The sequence below is a fragment of the Vulpes vulpes genome, chromosome 10 (genome assembly GCF_048418805.1).
Source record: "Vulpes vulpes isolate BD-2025 chromosome 10, VulVul3, whole genome shotgun sequence".
NCBI lineage: Eukaryota > Metazoa > Chordata > Mammalia > Carnivora > Canidae > Vulpes > Vulpes vulpes.
Genome location: NC_132789.1, coordinates 29,343,198 through 29,366,042, shown reverse-complemented (window position 1 = coordinate 29,366,042; position 22,845 = coordinate 29,343,198). Strand labels below are relative to the sequence as shown.

The 22,845-nt window shown below is 47.2% G+C and overlaps 1 protein-coding gene and 1 non-coding gene across 3 annotated transcripts in view; both read right to left on the bottom strand.

Annotated features, from left to right (window-relative positions):
- Nucleotides 1–896: 896 nt before the first annotated feature.
- On the bottom strand, nucleotides 897–1,003 carry LOC112907577 (U6 spliceosomal RNA). The gene has a single exon (XR_003232794.1). It is a non-coding gene; the product is annotated as a U6 spliceosomal RNA (small nuclear RNA).
- Nucleotides 1,004–10,834: 9,831 nt separating this feature from the next.
- Nucleotides 10,835–22,845, bottom strand: part of MAPK1 (mitogen-activated protein kinase 1) — a 120,854-nt gene continuing 108,843 nt past the window's right edge. For both annotated transcript variants that reach the window (XM_072723414.1, XM_072723413.1), the window contains 2 exons: nucleotides 21,026–21,151; nucleotides 10,835–14,754 (listed from right to left, as the gene is read on the bottom strand). In XM_072723414.1, coding sequence (XP_072579515.1) covers nucleotides 21,035–21,151 — 117 coding nt within the window. In that variant the 3' untranslated portion in view covers nucleotides 10,835–14,754; nucleotides 21,026–21,034. The remainder of the gene's footprint in view (nucleotides 14,755–21,025; nucleotides 21,152–22,845) is intronic.

Genomic DNA, 22,845 nt, shown 5'->3' with positions numbered 1-22,845 from the left:
AAAACAAGAAAAAAGCTGAAAAAACCCTGAAAACCAAGGATGTTTCTTAGATCCATTAGAAAACTGGGGTCCCAGGACAACAACAGCCCCTCCCCAAAACTGTAAAGATAGGCAAAGAGTATCCCGACTTACCAGCAGCAGAAGCCAGTGGAACCAGCAACTGGTAGGACCACCTACAATGACCCCTTAAATGGTAATGTCGATGAAATGCTGAAGGCTGAGCAGGGACTAGCTTGAGAATTAAAAACTCACCCTAAGTGAAGCAGTCTAAGGAAGGGGCACATGTTTATGTTTTACCTCCAAGCAGCCCCACCAGGTTCTCACGGTGAAGATTGGAGCAAAACATCTTTGTGTTTGACATAAGGAGGAGGGGACATGTAAGCATTTGAAATATGCCCAGATAGTTCATTCTCCACCAAAACAAACAAACCAAAGCAAAACAAAAAAGTAAAGGCCAGCCAGCAAGAGAGACAACTTCCCCAGAGCCTCATCCAACATGGGGGAAGGGATGAACCTAACTCCAGCCCCCTGTAGCCTTTGTCTTACCTAAGGGGCAAAAAAGACCTGAGAAGCAGTACTTGTGAGGATCACAAGCCAGGCCACAGGCCCACAAGAAGACAGAGCTAGGGGCACATGGGTGGCTCAGTGGTTGAGTGTCTGCCTTCGGCTCAGGTCACAATCCCAGGGTCGGGGGATCGAGTCCTACATCAGGCTCCTTATGGGGAGCCGGCTTCTCCCTCTGTCTATGTCTCTGTCTCTCCCTGTGTCTCTCATGAATAAATAAATGAAATCTTAAAAAAAAAAAAAAAAAAGACAGACTGAATCATCTGATCCAAGGATGCCTTCCTGCCCCAACAGTAGGGCTCCTATGTCCTAGAGGATTATAGCTGCAAGAGCTGCAAGGCTGATTCTTCATGAATCTGCATGTCATCCCCACACAGGGGTCATGCTAAACTTCTCTGTGTCATTCCTATCTTAACATATGTGCTGCCAAAGCGAACACTGCTGTAAGGCTGACTCCACTGAAGAAGGAGTCTCTAGGGACACCCAAGGACAACAGGGGAAAAATAAGGAGACAAGAGGAAATCTCAGCCTTTGAGCCTACCTCCTGGCCAGAAAAACATACAAATCTCTCATTAAAGTGCTGTGTACCTCAGTTCTGTCTGACATTCAACAACAACAACAAAAAATCACACACACAAAAAAAGGTGCAATTTGAAGAGACAAGGCAAGCTTCAGAACCAGACTCAGCTATGGCAGAGATGTTGGCAGGACAGGGAATTTAAAGATTTTATTTTTAAAAAATCTTTTTTAAAGATCTGATTTATTTACAAACACAAAGAGAGAGAGAGCACGCACAAGTAAGTGGAACAGCAGGCAGAGAGAAGGGAGCCTGATGCAGGGATCATGACCTAAGCTGAAGGCAAGACACTTAACAAACTGAGCCACCTGAGCTCCTCTAAATTTTATTTTTTTAATTAAAAAAATATTTTATTTATTCATGAGAGACATACACAGAGAGAGGGAGAGAGAGAGAGAGAGAGAGAGAGAGAGAGAGAGAGAGAGGCAGAGACACAGGCAGAGGGAGAGCAGACTCCACACAGGGAGCCTGATGTAGGACTCGATCCTGGGTCCCCAGGATCATGCCCCAGGCCAAAGGTGGCATTAAACCACTGAGCCACCCAGGCTGCCCTAAAGATTTTATTTTAAGTAATCTCTACACCCAACATGGGACTTGATCTCACAAGCCCAAGATTAAGAGTCACATGCTTTTCTGACTGAGACAGCTTGGTGCCCCCTTGGATGGGGAATTTAACACAACAATGGTTAATATGCCAAAGGCTCTAATGAAAGAGTGGGCAACATGCAAGAATAAATGGGCAATGTGAGCAAAGAGATGGAAACTCTAAGAAAGCATCAAAAAGAAATACTGGAAATTAACAAAATAATTAACAGAAATGGAGAATGGCTTTGGTGGGTGCATGGGTGGGCTGTGCACAGCTGAGAAAAGAATCAGTGAGCTTGAAGATATGTCACTAGAAACTTTCCAAACTAAAATGCAAAGAGGAAGAAAAGTAACAGAATGTCCAAGAACTGAAGGACAATTATAAAAGATGTTGCATTAGGGAACGCCTCGGTGGCTCAGCAGTTGAGTGTCTGCCTTCAGCTCAGGACGTGATCCCGGGCTCCCGGGATCAAGTCCCACATCCCACATCGGGCTCACTGCAGGAAGCCTGCTTCTCCCTCTGCCTGTGTCTCTGCCTCTTTCTCTGTGTCTTTCATGAATAAATAAAATCTTAAAAAAAAAAAAAAAAAAGGATGTTGCCTATATAGAATGGGAATTCTGGAAGAAGACAGGAGCAGAAGGAACATTTAAAGTGATAATGGCTGGGACTCACTGCCCATGTCGTGCAGGGCCAGTGGTGGTGGATGTGTGGCTCAGAGGCCTGGGCACCTGCAGCAGCAGCTCTGGCTTTGTGAGCACTCTGTTACTCTTGGGGATGGGGCCTGTATACACAGCACCCCTTCACAGGCTGTGGTGTGTAGGTGAGCACCAGCGTTGGGGTGCCCATCAGTGCATCCAGGTGCCAGGCATTCTGGGTTTTTTAAAAAAAGATTTTATTTATTTATTTATGAAAGACACAGAGACAGAGGCAGAGAAGCTGACTCCCTGTGGGGACCTTGATGTGGGACTCGATCTCAAGATCCTGGGATCACGCCCTGTGCCAAAGGCAGATGCTCAACCACTGAGCCACCCAGGTGTCCTGGCATTCTGGGTCTTGTGGCTGAACCAGCACGAGCCCCAGAGATGTCCCCGAGCTCTGGAGGCATGACTGGTGTGCTCACAATTCATGGCCACCTTCTGAGTGGTGTCCACCGAGGCTATCCAGGAATAGGTGGCTAAACAGAATCGGACCTTGTGCTCCAAGCTCACTGGGCATCTTGGGCCCCTTCTCTGCACAAGAACACACAGTGTGGATGCATCACAGGAACAGCACACAGACAAAGGACAGATAGGTCCACAGAGGCTGAAGGTGGGAGCCTGTCCCTCCAGCCAGAGGTCAGCACGGCAGTCTAGCCAGCACCACTGGCCCCTAAGTGATGGTGAGTTCTTGTCCTCAGCACAGAAATGAGTTCTCCATAAGTGTGATAGCCATTTACAAAGTGGTATTTGTGACCATCTCATTTTTGCAATAAAATAAGTGCTGGGTGGGGTGCCTGGCTGGCTTCAGTTAGTGGAACATGTGACTCTTGATCTTAGCGGTGTGAGTTTGAGCCTCTCCCCCCACACTGTATATAGAGAATGCTTAAAAACATAATCTTAAAAAAAAATAAGTGCTGAGAAAAATGGAGTAGGGCCCTGGTTGCCCAGAAGGTAGTGTGTGTGCCTTGGTGTGACTCCATCGTGGAAAAAAACCCAAACACACACACAAGAAACCCCCAACAAAAACAAACCGAGAGTATTCCAAAGTTAATGACAGAAACCAAATCACAAATTCAGGGAATCCTAGACAACACCAAGCAGGGTAAATATAAAACACCCTTCATGTAGGCATAGGATATTCAAAGTGCAGAAAACCAAAGATAAAGGGACAACCCTGAAATAAGCCAGAAGAAAAAACAAAAACAAAAACCAGCTCACCTAGAGGGAAACAAGGGTGAAAGTCACCTGAGATTTCTTGTCTGAAACCATGCAAGCAAAACAAACAAACAAACAACCCAAAAAACATGCAAGCAAGGAGTGAGAGGGAATACTTAAAAGGATGGGGTGGTTCAGTCAGTTAGGTGATTGACTCTTGATTTTGGCTCAGGTTGTGATCTCAGGGCTGTGAGACTGAGGCCCATGCTGGGTGTGGAGCCTGCTTGAGACTTGCACCCTGTCTCTCTCTCTGCTCCTCCTCCTGCACTCTCTCTCTCTCTCTAAAAAAAGGGGGTTTATGTAGATCTGAGATTCTGGCCTATATAATTTTCCTTTTCTCTGAAGAACTTAACATTTCTTGCAACATGGATCTACTGGCAACACAGTCTTTAAGCTTTCTAAAAAAATTTGTTTTTAAGTAGTCTCTGTGCCCAATGTGGAGCTTACAACCCTGAGATCAAGAGTCACACACTCTATCAACTGAGTCAGCCAGGTGCCCTGAATTCTTTTCAGCTTTTGCCTAAGAAAGTATTTTTCTATTTTGGAAGGATATGTTCACTGGATACAAAATCCTAGGTTGGTGGTTTTTTTACTCTTTCAATATAATGTTTAACAGGAGTGGTGCAAGGGGACACCCCTGCCTTGTTCCTGACTTTGGGAAAACATGTAGCTTCTCATCATTAATAATGTTATCTATAGGGAACCCTGGGTGGCACAGCGGTTTGGCGCCTGCCTTTGGCCCAGGGCGTGATCCTGGAGACCCGGGATCGAATCCCACGTCGGACTCCCGGTGCATGGAGCCTGCTTCTCCCTCTGTGTCTCTGCCTCTCTCTCTCTCTCCGTATGTGTGACTGTCATAAATAAAAAAAAAATAATGTTATCTGTAGGTTTTGTTGTTGTTATTGATCTTTTAATTGAAGTATAATTGACATGTACCTTTTTTGCAGACATTCTTTGTTATGTTGGGAAAGGTCCCTTCTATTCCTACGTTGCTGCAATTTTTTTAAAAGATTACATTTATTTATTCCTAAGAGACACAGAGAGAAAGAGAGGCAGAGAAACAGGCAGAGGGAGAAGCAGGCTCCACGAAGGGAGCCCGACGTGGGACTTGATCCCAGGACCCCAGGATCATGCCCCAAGCTGGAGGCAGACGCTCAACCACTGAGCCACCCAGGCATCCCTTTGCTGCAATTTTATGATGACAGATGTTAGATTCTGTCAAATGCTTCCTCTGCATCTATTGATATGATCATGTGATTTTTCTTCTTCAGCTTGGTGATATGATGGATTGCATTAATTGACTCCCTAATGTTGAACCAGCGTTGCATGCCGGAAATGAATCCCACCCGGCCATAGAGGGATTTATTTATTTATTTTTTAAGATTTTATTTTTAAGTATCTCTACAGCCAACGTGGAGCTCAAACTTCCAACCCAGAGATCAAGAGCCACATACTCCATCGACTAAGGCAGCCAGGTGCCCCTGTAATTCTTCTTATACATTGTCGGATTTTTTTAAAATTTGACTTTTTAATATTTTGTTGAACATTTCAGCACTTATGGCCATGAAAGATACTGTGATTTCTTTTCTTGCAGTCCCTTTATCTGATTTTGGAACACTAGGGTAATGCTGCCCTGATAAATCAGGTGTGTGTCCTCTATTTTCTGAAGAGACTGTAGAGAAACCATGTCATTTCTTCCTTTAAATACTGGTGTTTGGTGCTGTCATGGACCACGGGGTAGGTGTTACCGGAAAGAGTTGAAAACTTATGTCCATACAAAAATGTGCACATGAAGGTTTAGAGCAGGTTTATACACAATTGGCCCAAATGGGAAACAGCCGAGGTGCCCTTCACAGGTGAATGGATAAACAAACTGTGGTGCATCCATACAGTGTAGTGTTATTTGGCGATGAAAAGAAATGTGCTGTCGTAAACAGAGAGGAGAGTGTGCTTATCAAGGGCTGGGGGGTGGGGGACATGGGGAGATGCTGGTCAGAGGGTCTGAGCCTTCATGTATAGACAAATGAGTTCCAGGGATGTCATGCACAGCGTGGCGACTCTCGTTAATGATACTGTGTTGTGTTGTAGACTTGAAATTTGCTAAGAGTAGATCTTAAGGGTTCCCTTTACCTACATACACACACACACACACACACACACACACACACACACACAAGAAAGGTAACTGTGGGAGGTGATAGATGTGTTAACCTGATACTGGTGATCATTCCACGAAGTAAATGTATTTTGAATTATCACGTTGTACACCTTAAATACATACAATTTTATTTGTCAATTGTATCCCAATAAGGTTGGAGGAAAAATGAGCTGTCAAGCCATACACAGACATGTAGCGGCCTTAAGCACACATTGCTACATGGAAGAGGCCAATCTGAAAAGGCCACAGTCTGTGTATCTCCAATTACAGGACATTCTGGAAAAGGCAAAAGCTTAGCGGTGACAGAGCAAAGGGGTCTGTGGTCACCAGCGCTGAGGGGAGGGCCGGGCACTTGGAGCCTGCGCGCTAGCTGCTACTTACCCGTCAATCTTAAACTACTCAAAGGCAATGAAGTCTACTAAAAAAAAAAAAAAAAAAAAAAAAAAAAAAGTAAGGACATGAGCAAGAGGGACTGCACAGCTGGATTTGGTGGAGAGGAGCTCTTTGGGAGATGTGAGGGGTCAGGAAATGACTAAGCTGGTTTGAGAACCCCCAGTGAGAGAGAGGGCGCCTCATGATCCAAGAAGTAAAGGGTAAGTTAACTGCTTTCTGGACTTAATGCCCCAATTAGAGTCTTGGGGAGCAAAACGTACACAGCCCAAAATGTCCTTTTTGCCCAGAGTAAACATAAGAAAGCAGCAATGGGAAAAAGTAAAATGATTTTGGGGAGAGAGCCCCCTGGAATTCTCAGCACCGCCTGCAGCAGCCCCAGGCCCAGGTGCCGCACGGCCACGCCGCCTGTCCTAGTTGGACGACGGCCCTTCTCCAGCTGCCAGACTGACACGAAGTATTAGGCCTCCTGGCACGTGTCCCCTGCGTCCGAGGCCCTCCCTGTGCCCCGGGACTGCCATCTGAGTCTGGGGCGCAGGGGGCCCGCAGCCCAAGTGGCGGGGGCTTCAGGGCGGCTCCGGGCCTGTGGTCCCAGGCCTCTCCCCCGCCCTCCCCGGTGTGTCCTAACGCTGGGCGGGCAGCGTGGCCAGCTCACCCCCGGGCCGGGCCCAGAAGGGGTCGGGGTCGGGGTCGGGGTCGGGGTCGGGGTCCGCGGGCCGGAGCGGTGGGCCGGGACGTGGTGCCGAGGACCCAGGCCGCGGCGGGCGCTTGGGGGCCTGGAGGCCCGGGAACCAGGATGGGGGACCCGTACCTCCAGGGAGGCACAACGCAAAGCCAAACCACCGAGACGCAAAGGAAAAGGCCGGGGGAGGGCGAGCGCCCTGCGAGCCCGGGAGCCCCGGGGAGCCAGGGGCTGCCACCCCGGTCCTAGCCGCGCCCGAGGGCGCCCGGCTCCGGGCAGCGGGGCCGCCTGGAGGGCTCGAGGCGGGGCGGCCGGGTCGGGGTGGGGGTGGGGGTGGGGGTGGGGGTGGGGGTGGGGTGCGCGTGGGGAGCCCGCGTCCCGCACGTCGTTCCCCACCCCGAGGTGCGGCGCGCTAACCATGACCGCCTGTCCCGGGCTCCGACGCGAGCCCGCAGAGGCCCGCCGCCCCGCCCCGCCCCGCCCCGCCCCGCCCCGGCACCTGGCGACCGGCGACCGGCGACCGGCGACCCGCGACCCGCGCGACCCGGGGCTCGGGGGGGCTCCTGGCCCCCAGCTCAGCGCGGCCGGGAGACGGAGGGTCCTCGCGGTCGGGCCGCCTCCGCGGGGGAGGCGCGGGCCGGCCTGCTCAGGACACCACCTGCCTTCGGCCCCCGGCCCTCGGCCCTCGGGGAGTGGAGGCCGACGCCCGGGCCCTGGCGTCCGGCGAGGCGCAGACGTGCCCGCGGGCGGATCCCGGGCCTTCTTCGGAAACACGCTTCGGTCCCGCCTCGGTCCTTCCCGCCGGGCAGCGGCAGCGGCGGCGGCAGCGGCGGCGGCGGCGGCGCCCCGCGTTCCTCTCTGGCTCTCCTCTGCGCGCTCACTGCGTCCGTCCGGGCTTTTACTTCAGAAAAGCCACAGGCACTGCCCGCGGGGGCCCTCCTCAGCCCCGGGCGCAGCGGCCTCGCAAGCGCCCCCTTTCGTATCCGGCCTCACCTGCCTCTCCGGGGCCCGCCTTCCCGCGCTTCCAAGCCGGGGTGACCCTCCCGCACCCCGTCGCGAGGCCGCCTGCCGCGGGCTCCGGAGCCGCTGCTCCACCCGGCCGGCGGGGCGGGGCGTCACCGGGGCCTCACTGCGGCCGGTCGGGGCTGCCGCCCTTCTCCGGGGCCTCCGACTCCTCTGGCTCCTGGGCGGGAGGCCGGGGAGGCGCGGCTGCCCGCCCTCGCCTATTCGCAGGCCAGTTTTACTGACCTCGTCAAAGGGCTCTGGTGATGGAAGGATTTTAAAATTGGGCGATCATTGCTGTGGGGGACGCGTGCGCCCAGCTGGGCCTTCAAAGGCAATTAAAGGGGGATCCCTGGGCGGCGCAGCGGTTTGGCGCCTGCCTTTGGCCCGGGGCGCGATCCTGGAGACCCGGGATCAAATCCCACGTCGGGCTCCCGGTGCATGGAGCCTGCTTCTCCCTCTGTGTCTCTGCCTCTCTCTCTCTCTCTCTCTCACTGTGTGCCTATCATAAATAAATTTAAAAAAAAATTAAAAAAAAAAAGGCAATTAAAGGGACCCCCCGGGGGCTCAGCGGTTTAGCGCCTCCTTCGGCCCAGGTCGTGACCCCAGAGTCCTGGGATCCAGTCCCACACGGGCTCCCTGCATGGAGCCTGCTTCTCCCTCTGCCTGGGTCTCTGCCTCTCTCTGTCTCTCATGAATAAATAAAATCTTTAAAAAACAAAAAAGCAATTAAAAACGCGATTCTTTACAAGACGTCGGCACTGGCTCCTTGGAGCGGCTTCCCGCGTCCCCACCAAGCGCCTTGCGCCAGTGCTGTCCTCCCTCCTGGGCAGTTGGCTCAATCACAGAAAGCCCCCACTTTCTAGCCTCTATAGGATCTGCTGGCTCCCCAAGTAATGGGGATGCTTTAGTGTGGAGTGCGCTTCGGGAAGGAAGTAAAGGCACTGTCCACGGTTTAGAAGGGGAAAAAAAGGGGGCAGGGAGCATCCAGACTTCTGGGAGTGGTAACGGACCACGGGTCCAGCTCTCCAAAGTGGTTTCTGCCAGCCTGGTGACCCTCTGCAAGGAGACAGCCGGAGCTCATGCGCCCAGACCACCAGTCTGACACCTCCCGCCAGGCCCTGAAAGCTTTGGCCCCGGTGTCCCACATGCCCCAAGCCACTGCACACCCCGCCTCTCCTTCCCACCACAGATGTGGCCTTCCAGTCCTACCATTTCCACAGTGGACAAGAGGCTTTGTTACTTTTTGATCTTACTGAAAGATGGGGCGATGGCTTCCCTGCTCCTGAACAAGAAATTAAAAGGGAAAAGCATCTCTACCCCCAACATGTAGAGGGAACTCCTGTTGGGTCACCTTACAGTCCCCCCAGCCTCCCTGGGCCTCTGCTCTGCCCAAGCCCGCCAATGCAGCTGACGGGAAGAACATCCAGGCCCCATGGGGCAGTACTTCACTAGACTCTCGGGCACCACCTCAGTCAGGCTTCCAGAGACAGGCATTCCTGATTCCTCTTCTCACACTGGGTCATCCTTATTCTCGAAAGACTCTCCCACTTCATCCAAAAAACACCTGTCATGGGGCATAACCTCATTCCCTTTCCTCCTACCTTTTCTTCAAAGGACCTTTGTCTTCAGCTTTCCTTGGTGCCAGACTCCAAGAAAGAGCCCCTGTGCCATGCCCACCTTGACCCACCCCTTTGCTGGCCCTCAGCCCTGTGAAGCCCAGCAACATTGTCCCCACTGCACCCCCCCGCCCCGTTTCCCTCATAAGACTTAAGTCCATCACCCATGAAAACCTTGCCTTCACTGCTCCCCTGTGGACACACCCAACCCCTCTCTCTCCCTCTTCCACACTTGGGGCTTCAGGGAGGTCTGCACCTGCCTCCACCTGGTCTGTAACCCCGTGACGTGGGCTTGGCTTCTGCACTTCCCAGAGAGCCACTCTGTGGCCACTGGTCAGCCCTGAGCGCTCTGGTTCTGATTAAATACAGAGAATCAACCAAGATGCAAGTCTATACTGCCAACTGGAATGGCTGCACTACTGCTAAGACAAGGAGCTCATCTTAATTAATGTGGAAAACAGAATTCCTTCTGCTGAATAAGGAAAATGACCATTATAATCGGTTTCTATAGGATCTAAACAGAGCTGATTTCTCAAAGGGAAGGTGAAAATTCCATCAGCATTTCAAATACCCATCAATTGAGGAGAGATCAGCTCATTTCCCTGCAGAAAGTTTCAGACAGGTTCCCCCCCCCACCCCCGTTCAGATTAATAGAAATCAGGTAGTTCAGTTAGCAGACATCTTAGTGCTGCCTTACAACAAATAAATACAAAAGAAATTAAATAAAGGATTTAGGATGATCTGCTATTTAGTGTTTGTTTTGAAGTAGTGGGCTAGAAACTTAAAAATATATTTGTATAATCTTTACAAAACGCAAAATTCCAGTTTATGGTCAAAGGTCTGAATGTACACCACAAGGAGTGGCCCAAAGCCTGTGCTCTTTCTACATCACCAAACCAGAAAATTTCCCAATATTTTTGTCCTGCAAGTAAATCACTGCCTGATGCCCAATATTGAGATGAACCAAATGTTCAAGAGTCCCTAATACATTCATGACATCTTGGTCTGAAAAAAGGCCGCCGAGGACACCTTCCCTGGCAACAGAGCTGCTGTTTAAGCAAGACAGAGGAGGAGACGCACATGGGCACTGTGTCAGGACTCCCAGCAATGACGACTTCTCCCATCTATTGCCACGCATCTGAAGAACAATCTGGAAAACCTGATGGAGCACTAAAATCCCACTGGCCTTCAGAGCACCATCTTATGGTTCTATCACTGATTACTATAAGCAAAGTCAAATTACAAACACACTTATTTGGGAAGCATTGTAATAAAGGACTAGATCACTTCATATTTTCACATATGAAATTCCAATTAAGCTATACATGCACAGTACTATATTATTTTGGTAACACAGGGACACAATTTAATGATTCTAATTTTTTTTTGTAGTTTTTTTTTTTACAAGTCAGGTGCCATAAACATTCAAATAATCCTTTTAAAAAGTACGTTTACAACATCAAAAGAATTAAGATGAAATATAAACCTTTCTACTTACAATTTTTATACAGATTAACCAAATCACAAATACCACAAATAAATGTTAAATTGTAACAATATAATGAATAAACATTCAGATTCTTAATAAAATCTTCCTTTAACATTTTTTTTTTAACTTACCATTATACTAAATAATCTATGCAGAGTTTGGGGTACAATACCAAGAAGGCACCAACAGTACAAAGCAGATACAAAGCAGTTTCAGAACTTTCTCGAGTGCTCTACATGGATAAACAGCACAGAAAAGGCAACGAGCTTTAGGTAAACCTGGTGCAACCCCAGAGAATTCCCTCTGGATTCCTACTCATTTCCGATCCATGATGCCCAACTGGATTACAGTGAGAGAGACCACATATCTACTGTTACATGCTTCTCATCTGCACTATAGGAGTATCGTATTTCAAACACCAGCATGACAATTTTAAAGCACAACTGCTTTAAAAATGTATAAGCAAAAGGATTGCTCAGATTTTCAAAACCACTACATTTACAAAAATATTTCCCTTAAACTTGGGATTGCTCCAAAACATTGATTTACAAATATAAAAGTATTATGGAAGGACCCAAAGCATGTGTGCATATGTAGGTGTATATTAACATACTGTTACCGTACTATATAAAAGTTACCAATTTAAAAACCGTATTAACATATAAGCAAATAAAGGTAAAACAGTCTCCTCTGAATGGTCTGAACATTATGTGGCATGTGGCGCAGGCAGCATATGTGTGTGACTCCTCACTCAGATACAACCACTGATGAGCCACGTGTGGCTCCAAACACTGATGGGACTCTGCATACCCATCGCCTATGCCTGCAGCAGAAGGACTGACCGTGAACACACCACGTACTGTGTACTGCACACTAACGCAATGATACTTTCCTGCCCATGCATCAAAATGGTCTGCGTGTCTCCATTATCTCTGAAGACTTGTGTCAGCACAGAGTCGTCATGAGTTCTCTCAAATCCATTCCACTGGCTTGGTTACGTATTTTGTTTCATACTAAATGAAAAGACTGGAATGTTTCAACAGGAATTTTTTGCTTTACGTTTTAGACACCAAAAAAGCCATTGATTGGTCTGAAAGCTTCTCTGAGCATACTAAGATGGAGTCATTCAGTATCACCAATAGGAATTTGGATGACCTAAGCGATACATTTTTAGAGATATAAGAAGATTCAAATGACGAGCCGAGCACACAGAATAGCTAGTACTTTTCACAGGTACCTTGATTATGACAATTCTCTGACCTGTTAAGCCAAGTTTGGCATGATTAATAAAAAGCACACAACTTACGGCTACAGTGATTCTAGAATGCAGTTAGTGGTTTCATGCTAATCTGACTCCACAGTACCAGTGAGGAGAGTGGGACAGCCCACAGTCCTCAGGTATTAGTAACCAAGGCTATGGCTTTCTATTTAGAGGACTGCAAATTAACCTCATAATAATACTAACATTCCATTAAAAAAAGGACAAAAGAAGCAAGAAAACTGTCACTGCTTCTTCGAAAATGAAAACTGACTCACCAATGTTATTAAGTAACAAACTTCTATCCTGTCAATGCTGTACAGACCTTGGCCTGGCAGCTCTGAGCATGGAGATGAATCACGTATTTTAGGGCAAGAATCTAGATGTGGTTCCGATCTCTGAGGCTGAGTCAGCCGTCCATCGTTAGCCCATGAGGTGTGAGCATCCACACCCTGACCCAGGTGGTATGGGCCAAGTGACACTGGGCAGCCCTTCCCAGCACCCCACCATGCCCAGGAGCAGTTCTGGGTCACATAGGCAGGCCCTCTTTAGAAAGAACCAGAGAATCCAACCTGAGACGTTTGGGCTCTTCATCAGAGTTTGACATAGTATTTTAGACCTATGGTTTGAGTAAAGGAACATGTCAGAGTTGATCCTAGGAAACTAGGACCGTACAGAAATGCCTTCTAAATTATCTTGTGTAAACCAGTGTTGGGGCAGTGCCCGGGCGGGAAGGGGAGGCCCGTTAAGCATTTCTGCTCCAAGCACAACTGAAGCTGACTGTCCATTTGGACACGCTGATCCAGAGGAAATTGACACTGAATCTTAACATGAATATGAAGATCGAAGATGTACATTTATTTTCATGAATTACAAGTGCATTTCTGTTCATATTAGCAGGCAGTCTTTATATAACCCATTCTCCATTGCTGTCAAAAATCAAACAAGAAAAAAAGGACAGCTGAGAAATGAAAAGCTAAAAATAGAATTATTTTTCCTAAGTGATCTGCTGGATAGCATTTCCGTGGAACACAAACTCAGAGGTAACAATAAATTTTTCGTTTCAATCATAGGCATGTGGCACTTGGACAGTCATCTCTGCACAGAAAGCTGTAACAGTCATGCGAGGGTACAGTAATTATTGAACAAGGCAAATTTCTCACCACAGAGAGCAGTGGGGGAGTCAAGAGGAGGCACCGCACTGGGACAGAACACCAAGTCAACGCCACAGTGTACAGTGGCAGGAACAAATACTTAAAGAGATCAGGAGAATATGGGATAGAGCTCCAAACATGACTTAGTGCTAGCTTTTTCTCATGGTCTTAGCTCAGCAGTATCAGAAACATTTGAGAGTACTTGACGACAGAACAGTGCTTCACGCCATGAGCTCATGAAGGCTTTATTACAAATTGTTATATCGTAGGTTGAAAAATGAACTTGAGATGCTGACATGCTGTAGGAGGAAAAAGAATTGTACACTTTCTCATTTAAAGACGCAGGGCTCCTCTCTGCTAAATCCTGAGGCATTGAATGTGGTTACACTGAACGTGGCATACCATGTAAAGTAGCTCGGGGATATACGTACACCTGTGTGTGCAGCTCTGCCCCATGACAGCTGGGTGGCCTGCTGGCTGCTTCTCCAGACACTTTCTTTAGCACCCTGTTGTGACTTGTGTACATCTCTCACTAAATCCTGAGTGCAGCTGTCACTTTAAATCTTTTTGTGTAAGCCTTGCAAACAGTACTGCAAATGACACATCTGGGCAAGTGTTATACCTCAATAAATGGTGTAAGAAACCACATAAATCTACAGAGTGAAGTTGCTGGATGCAGTACTTCTTTTATTTAGAAAAATGGTTGAGTATTCTAAAAGCTGGGCAAACAGCACAAACCTTAAATGTGTTAGTGACTAACATGATATGAGAAAAGACACGGGCAAGTGCCCCTAAAGGTTCCCGAGATGGGAGCACTTGCCGCAGGCTGCAACGACATCCCAGTTGTTTCCACACACTCCTGCTCCGGGGAAAAGCTGATGGTGAAAAGGTGATGTGCAAATAAGGGGCTGTCACTGACTTAAAGTGCCCTAGGTAGTAGCCTTCCCTATCATAAAGTGAGAGGCCAGTGACGAGAGCCAATCTGGAAAGAACTATTCTGGTGTGACTGCATGGGTCAGCAGGGCGGTACATAGGGAGGATTCAGGAGAGGGAGGAACCACTGCATCTTTCAAACCAGAAAGCGATTAGTGACTAAAGCAACAGTAAGCAGTAGGTGCACTGAAAGTACATACTGCCACAGGTCACCGGTGGGTGACACACACAGGGATGCCAGGAACAGTTCTCTGGACTGAAGGAATTCTTTGAAAGCATAAAAGCCACAACTACCAGAAACCGCCCCTCAGAACGGCTCAAAGGAGTCAAGGTGGATTAAGCCGAGACAGGCTGGAGACAGGACCGGGGTCAAGAACTGGGAAGAACAACACCGATGTCTGAGCACGTCCAGTCCTCTGAGCCCTTGTCCTATTGAAAAACAAACAAACAAACCTATGAGTTAAAAAAGACCCACGCTGGGGCGCTTGGGTGGCTCAGTGGTTAAACATCTGCCTTTGGCTCAGGTTGTGGTCCCAGGGTCCTGGGATCGAGTCCCGCATCTAGGCTGACATCGGGTTCCCTGTGGGGAGCCTGCTTCTCCCTGTCTCTGCCTCTGTGTCTCATGAATAAATTTTAAAAATCTTAAAAAAAAATTTTTTTTAAAAAAGGACCTACATTAAAACATTAGCAGCAGCATCAGGAAAATGGAGAAGTGAAAAGAATGAACCAACATGATAGAAACTGGAAAGTGGGGAAAAAGAATAGGGTAAGAGAAAAGTCACTCCTGCAAAAAGGTCATTTTACCTGGAACCACTCAGGCCTACACATCACAAGGTAGCTCTGAAGGGGTGGGCTCTGCCTCTGGTCTATAGGCACCTCTTCTCCGACAACTCAGAGGAGGTTCTTGCTACACTCACAAGGAACACATGTGTGTGCACTCATAGCTTGGGGGCTTCAGTGTTCTCAAGATGCCTTTTATTAACTACTGTACCCGCCACTCCAATGATCAAAACCAGAATCTGAAGGTCTTTGTAAAGAACATACATTTGGTGGGGTGCTTAGGTGGCTCAGTCAGTTGCCTGCCTTTGGCTCAGGTCATGATCTCAGGGTCCTGGGATGCAGCTCCATGTCTAGCTCCGTGGCTCAGCGGGGAGTCTGCTTCTCTCTCTCTCCTTCTACCACTCCCCCTGCTGGTACTCTCTCTCAAATAAAGCCTTAACACACACACCACACACACACACACACACTCTCTCTCTCTCTCTCTCTCTCTCTCTCTCTCTCTCTCTCTCGGGGCCCCTGGGTGGCTCAGTTGGTTAGGTGTCCAACTCCTAAGTTTGGGTCAGGCCATGATCTCAAGGATTGTAAGATCAAGCCCCACATTGGGCTCCACACTGGGCACAGAGCTTGTTTAAGATTCTTTTTCTCCTCCTCCCCCTCCAAAGAAAAGAAGGGAAGGGGAAAGGGAAAGGGAAGGGGAAGGAAAAGGAAAGGAAACACATTTATGTAAAACATTTGTTTGTTTGCTCTGCCACCTCCTTTTTTTTTTTTTTTTTTTTTTTTTAAGTAATCTCTACACCCACTGTGGGGTCAAACTCAGAACCCTGACATCAAGAGTCACATGTTTCACTGACTGAGCCATCCAGGCACTTATACTGCCTCCTATTCTTACCAAGCCTCTTTTTCTCTCTGGATGTCCAGTCAGGACAGAATCAACCACAGAGCGCCAAGCATGTTGTTGTAACACTCAAGTTTCCTGTAACTGTAACAAACCAAGACAAGCAAACTGAAGCATTGGCTGAAGTGTGAAGTTGGTGGGCCTGGATTCTGGTGAGGTAGGGGACCATGGCAGGGTTCCCACGAGCAGGAGATGGTTCTGATGGCTCAGGTCAGAGGTGATCTGACAGCTATTTCCCCACCAGGCCTCCAGGACAGCACCTTGAAAGCAGGTGGCACCCCGAAGATACCCTTCGTTCATTTACTACACTTGACAGGGCCCACCTGGCTCTCCAGATGTCTGCATATGGGCCACCTGCAAGAGATCCCCAGTACAAATCAAATCTACTCTCTTTATAGGCTAGTAGTTCTCAAGGGTGAGCATCAGAATGCTCTGCAGAGCTTGTTAAAACACAGATAATTAGGGGATAGGGCACAGATGGACCACACTTTTGAGAACCACTGCCTAGGGCATCCATATATAATGAATTAAGCTCATCCCTAGGTCTCTATTAGTTTTGTATCATCCTAGGGAGAAGTGAAACATTGCCACTCCAATCATGTTGTGTTCTTGATTCTGATGAGGAAACCTGCTTGAGATGGCTGGGAGGGCAACTAAATGTGTCAAAATGCAAACAAAATATTCTCTCTGGAGAGACTTGTGTTTTTAAAAATATTTTATTTATTTGAGAGAGACAGTACAGAGTGAGAGAGAACAAGAGAACATAAGAGAGAGCACAAGCAGGGGGAGGGGCAGAGGGAGAAGCAGACTGCACCGTAAGCAGGGAGCACAGATGTGGGGCTTAATCCCAGGATGCTGGGATCTAGATGCTTAACTGAATGAGCCATGCTCCAGCCATAACCTGGAGAGACCCTTATTGCTATGAAATGTTTGCTAGTACGATCTAGCAGAATGTCACTTTGGTATTTCACAATACACTTTCAGGCAAGATGGCTTTCATCTACCACTCAAGAGTCAGGGCAGGAAGGATGGATATTATATCCCAATTCTGTGGCAAGGAGATAGACTCAGAGATGGGAAATGATCTCCTTCTAGGTCCCACTGTTCTGAACTGCAGCCAAACATACTGGCGGGGAGAAATTAATCCATTTGAGAAAACTCACCAACAGGAAGATGAGGAAGGGAGTCAGGAGCCTACCTTCACCTTCACCAGCCTCTTACAACATGAGGCTTGTCAAAAAGTTAACCATGAACACATTTTTAGACTTTTCAGTGGACATCAGTAAAGCCTGTGATGAGGTAAGCAGAGGACACCTGGAGCTTCTTCTGGAGTATCTGCCATCCCCTCCCACAAAGGGGTCCCCATGGCTGTGCTCTGAGGTCCTGTGTATGTTTTCCAGTTCTTTCCTATGTAGCTGGACAGTCAACATCACCTTCCTCTAACGTCCCTGTATGTTCTAGCACCTGTATCTACCTGACTCTCCAGTTTGTAACTTCTAATCTTACTGTTGTAGGCTGGGAACTCCGTAACACTGCTGCATGGTATTGTGAAAGAGTTCCTCGACCCTTTCCAGAGCACAGAACTACTCCAAGGCAGTCTACAGAACTTATAAGAAAATGGGATTCTGGGTCCAGAAGACCCAGACCTGTCTTAACTTTGCCACCAGCATAATGCCTAAACACAGGCAATCTTCAGTTTCCTCAATCATAAACATGGGCTGTGTGCTGACTTCAGACAATGTTGCTGTGAGCATCAAAATGAAATGTTTGTGAAAGAACCTGGCCCAGAATTTAGCAAATGCCCCTAGCCATTTGCTAGGTGCAAATGCACCTTCCCATGGATTCAACTTTTATATTCTAGATGACTAAATTTATAAGCTGATCTAGATGTTGGCAGCCTCCTTTGAAATGCACACAAAAGTAGTAAGATAGATTGACAGGTAGATGGAGGAACAGATGGACAGATATGTGAGAAAGCATGTATAGCAAAATGTTAATTACGTAATATAGATGGCGGGAATGTGGGTTTTTATTGTAAAACTCAACTCTTCAGAATAGCTGAAAATGGAAAAAAACCACTGGAAGGAACTAGATCTATTGAGGTGATTATTTTGTGATGTATAAAAATCAAATCATTATGCTGTACATTATACTGTATTATATGTCAATTATAATTCAGTAACAGAAAGTTGGGAAAAAAAGGCTATAAGCACATACTGTGCCTTTTGCCCCATGGAGAAAGTGAACTAAACAGAGAGTGAGGGTCTTTGCCACCCCTGTCCATGGTAACAAGCCACGGTCCCAGACTCTCAGAACTAGGGTGGACTCTGGCAGCTGCCTTGACCTCTGTCTGCTAACTCAGACTTCAGATGTCAGGCCCCAGGAGTTGCGCCCTGGATCCCCAGGAGCATGCTCGCCTTTGTCTTGTTCCTCTGTGGCTGCTGCACTGCCCTTCTCCTCCAGTAGCCTTGCCAGTGATCCCAAGGGTGACTGTTCTCTGAGGTTGCCCAACATTCTTACTGCCCTAGCATCACGTACGCTGGTGCTTCAGGACCGGAAGATGCCTGGGAGGGAGAGGCGGGGCTCCTTGATAAGCCTGGACTTCAACCTCCCACTCGGACCTGACTCCCTGGCCCCACACTGCCAAGCACCTCCCCAGACAGCAGAATGCTCCCTTCCTGGCACACTCTTTTACACGAAAACTGTGCAGGGCAGTTCCGCCTGTCTTTGTACTCTACTAGACCGTATGCTCCTCTGAGGCCAGTTTCAGAGTTGTTTGCTCTGCTCACTTAGGCAGTCTAACATGTGCTTATCACAGAGGAGGCATGCAGTATGTGTCAGTTCGACAAGAAAAAGATGGGGAAAAACAAAATCCCCTAACAGACTTCAGGAAAATGAGCTGCTAAAGGGATTGTGAAGAAGAAAAGCAACCGAAGTAGTTCAGCTCACTATTCTAGGCCAGGAGTCAGCAAACCTGTTCTCGTAAAGGGCCAGATTAAACTTTATCTACAAAATCGCAGGCAGCTGATCTGACCTCCTGCAGACACAGGAAGGGAGAGAGAGGACCCCTTCCACTGTGAGCAACAAGCAGAGGGACCAGAAAGGAGAACCCAAGGAGACTCAATTTAAGGAGTGAAAATGGTTGGGTCCTGGAGTCTGACCTGTCAGTAAATGATCTTGCAGATCACTGTACATAACAAATACTTTAATAGACTATCAAACCAAGAGGTATGAAAGGATAAATGAATCCCAGCCTTGCTAGACTCTGTCTTACTCAGCCTCCTAACACCTTCTGTCTCTCATTCAGACACTTCCCCAAAGGCTTATCAGTATTCTCCTAATGTCCTGTAAGCCCACACTTCTTCCACACTTTACGTGCTTTGTCTTTTAGGGCATGTCCAGTGTCAGGCTAAGATCCCCTGGCCCCCAGGTGCTAGGGTTAGGAAATTTGGAGTCTTTCAGACTTTGTGTTCCCTCCACTCTCCTGAACACAATGGTTCTCACCTCCATAGCCCTCATCCTAGCCTCTAGCCCTCTGGTCTGGAAGATTCATTTTGAGCTCATCTCCCATCCAGTCTTCTCCTCCAACCCTCCATACTTGGATACCAGACTTCTGAAAATTCCATTTTCTGTCCCATTAGTAGAGTAGCAGTACTCTAACCAGTTAGTACCACTAACTGGTAGTGGTACTCTCTACCAGTTAATAACCCAGCCTTACTCTGCCTGGCTTCCACAGCTCTCTGAAGCTGAGCTGGCCATGTCTGTTCTCAGATATCCTTTCTAGTTTTCCCCTGTCCTCTGTCCTTAATGACAGTGCTGGGAGCTTGTCACTGCACTGTTGGACTTCACTGGTGATTGGCTTCTGAGAGGTTCTGCCAATGGCTGGCACATATAGGAAAAAACAGGTTTCCTTTTCTCTGCTTCTTACTGATACATGGCTTTTTAGGAGGGAGACTCCTGGTTTTAGGAGGAAGGATGGTAATGATGGCTTTAGGCTCCAGAGATCCCCCACATCAGTGGCAGCACAGGCTCTTGACCCCTTTTCAGCAATGGTGATAATCTAACAGCTGCAGTTACAGCAGCTGCCCAGCACCCTTGCTGTGTGATGATCAAGGACCCTGGAAAACAGTTTGACTTTTGTTCCTTTAGCTGGAGGCTAGGAACAGCTTCCTGTGGTTACATCTAATGCCCTCTGACCATTTGTATGTCCTCTGAGTGAAACCCCAAGCAGTTTCTACTTGGAGCCTCAGTACTGCCCTCAGCCTGAACCATCGTATGAAAATGCAATGGACAAAACAGGGAAGAGGGGAGCAGAGATATGGTTGTATTAGATGCATACTGCCACAGAACCCATTCCTCTCTTTCTGCTGTCAGGGAGCCTCCAGTTCCAAGGCAAGCGCAGCAGCTCCATGGACGCTTGTGGGCACGCTGCACACAACACTGCTCCAGCCCCTGAGGCTGGTATGTCAAAGCATTTCTTTTCTTTTTTTTTTTTTTTTTTGTCAAAGCATTTCTCCAGCAAATGCTTTGGCCCTTGCTTGTGATTCTCAACTTCACTGCTCATTTCTACAGAATTGAACACAATTCTCACTCCCAAGTTCCTACACTGTTCTCTCTCCTCTTTCAGTATGTTCTCTAAAATCAAGATCTGCATTTCCTTTTTCTTGAACACAATTTTTTGAAATCTTACCGATACCACAACATTGCTCACCACCCTTTCAAACTTAAGCAAAGGAAACTTCCATGTGGAACTCAAGGAAATATTTTTTTTTTAATTTTATTTATTTATTTATGAGAGAGAGAGAGAGAGAGAGAGAGGGGCAGAGACATAGGCAGAGGGAAAAGCAGGCTTCTCCTGGGGAGCCCGATGGAGGACTTGATCCCGGAACCCTGGGATCACGTCCTGAGCCAAAGGCAGATGCTCAACCACTGAGCAACCCAGGCTTCCCCTTTCTTTTTAATAACATTTAATTTATATTCTCTCTTCCTCACCAGGGTTTGTTGTGCAACTAAAACTCTAGGTACCTGATAAATTTAAGATCTGTATCCCGGCTGGAATCTAGCTGTCTCTTCGAAGATGAGCTCCTTGAGCTTTTCCTTGGGCAGGTCATCCAGCTCCATGTCAAACTTGAATGGCGCCTCAGCGATGGGCTGTAGGAGAGCACAGAACATGGAGTAGACAAGAGTGATTGTGGTTGAGGTAGTCATGTACTGATTCATAATGTATGTGGATTCAACTCTGAAATGTATATAGTAGCACTGACATCTTTGGAAACCCAAAAGCTCTGAGAAGTATCTATGTACCCGTATTCCATCTACGTGATCCAAAAGGCACATTTTCTGTGAACATACAGTAAATGGATGGGGAGCAACTAAATCTATTTTGACCACTCTTCTGAATTTACCACTAATCCCAAAATCATTTTCAAATTTTTAAGGCACTAAGTGTTGAAGTAACAGAAATTTGCTGTTGTGGGAATAGGTTTACACAATCAAAAGCCATGATACTCAAAATCAAATACTTGATTAAATACATTATACTATCTTCATATGAAAAATTATTATGGAGTCATTAAAAATGAAGCCGTAAGAAAGATTAATATTATGGGGAAATGTGCATGTTTGTGTTAAACAAAATGAACCCTGTTTTTAAAAAAAGTTTAGATACAGAAATATAAGACTGAGAAGAAAATACTCCAAAATCTTAATATCTGTGTAACAAGACTACAAAATGATCTGTCATAGTTTTCTGCAAGTTTTCATTTTTACTTTTCAGCACACCCTATGACTAATCAGAAGGCTATTTAAGTACATATTTAAAATGACTATGTCAAAGAATTTCCATATACACAATGGTGAAAAAGAAAATCAGTCAATTGATATTATTTATATTTTGATTTTTAAGTACCTCCAAACTAACACAATGTGCTAGAACTAATCTGATGAGGATTCCAGCTATCAATCAGTGGATGCCTAGTTATCAGGCACTCCTAGATTTTATCCATGTAATCCTCACACCAGGCCTTCAGGATAAGGAAACATGGACACCAACTCTGCACTAAGCATTGGTTTCTTGAAAGGGGGAAAAGGATTCATGTCCACAAGAGAAAAACAAGTAGTTAGCCCTCTTTGAAGGGTAGCTGTATGGGTGAGGTCACAATGGTGTCCCACATATGCCATCCTTCTGGTCCTCCCACCCGCTAACTGGATTTGGAGTACCACCTAGGCTTGTGATTAGGACACGGGGGGCTCATAGGGCTGGTCAGAGCTCCAAACTTTACACTCTCCCCTCCTTCCCTATTTATTATATTGTAGGTATCTTTGCAAGCTGCCTCCATTATTTCTGAGGGTAGGGGACAGAGATGGAAGGGGGCTAATTAGGAAATACTTCCTCTTTTTGATTTCTTCTTTCTCTTTCATTTATCAGTTTTTAACTTTTATATCTTTTTCTTTTCCTCTTCCATTTTTCCTTTTAACACACTCCGCTTGGTTCTCTTATGAAAGCTTACTGTCTCTGCATGAGCCTCCACTAGAAAGATCCAAACTTTGGTTCATACTACATTTTTCTTCATTACCATCCAGAGAATAAAGCCCCAGAAGAATCCAAGAGGCTAAGGAACTGGGACTTTCTTAGAGATAAACATGACACACAGGATCTTTACCTGGCTTTGGAGGCCTGCCACATCCACCTCTGGACGCACTTCTCACCACAAGAGGCTCTAGTATCCCCATACCTAAGGAGGCATACCAGGCACGACGTCCGACCGCCCCCCTTGCAATGCCCCTCTCCAAGCAGGCAGTTGGCCTCCTTTCCACCCTCAGACAGGCACTGTGATTGAGGTAGC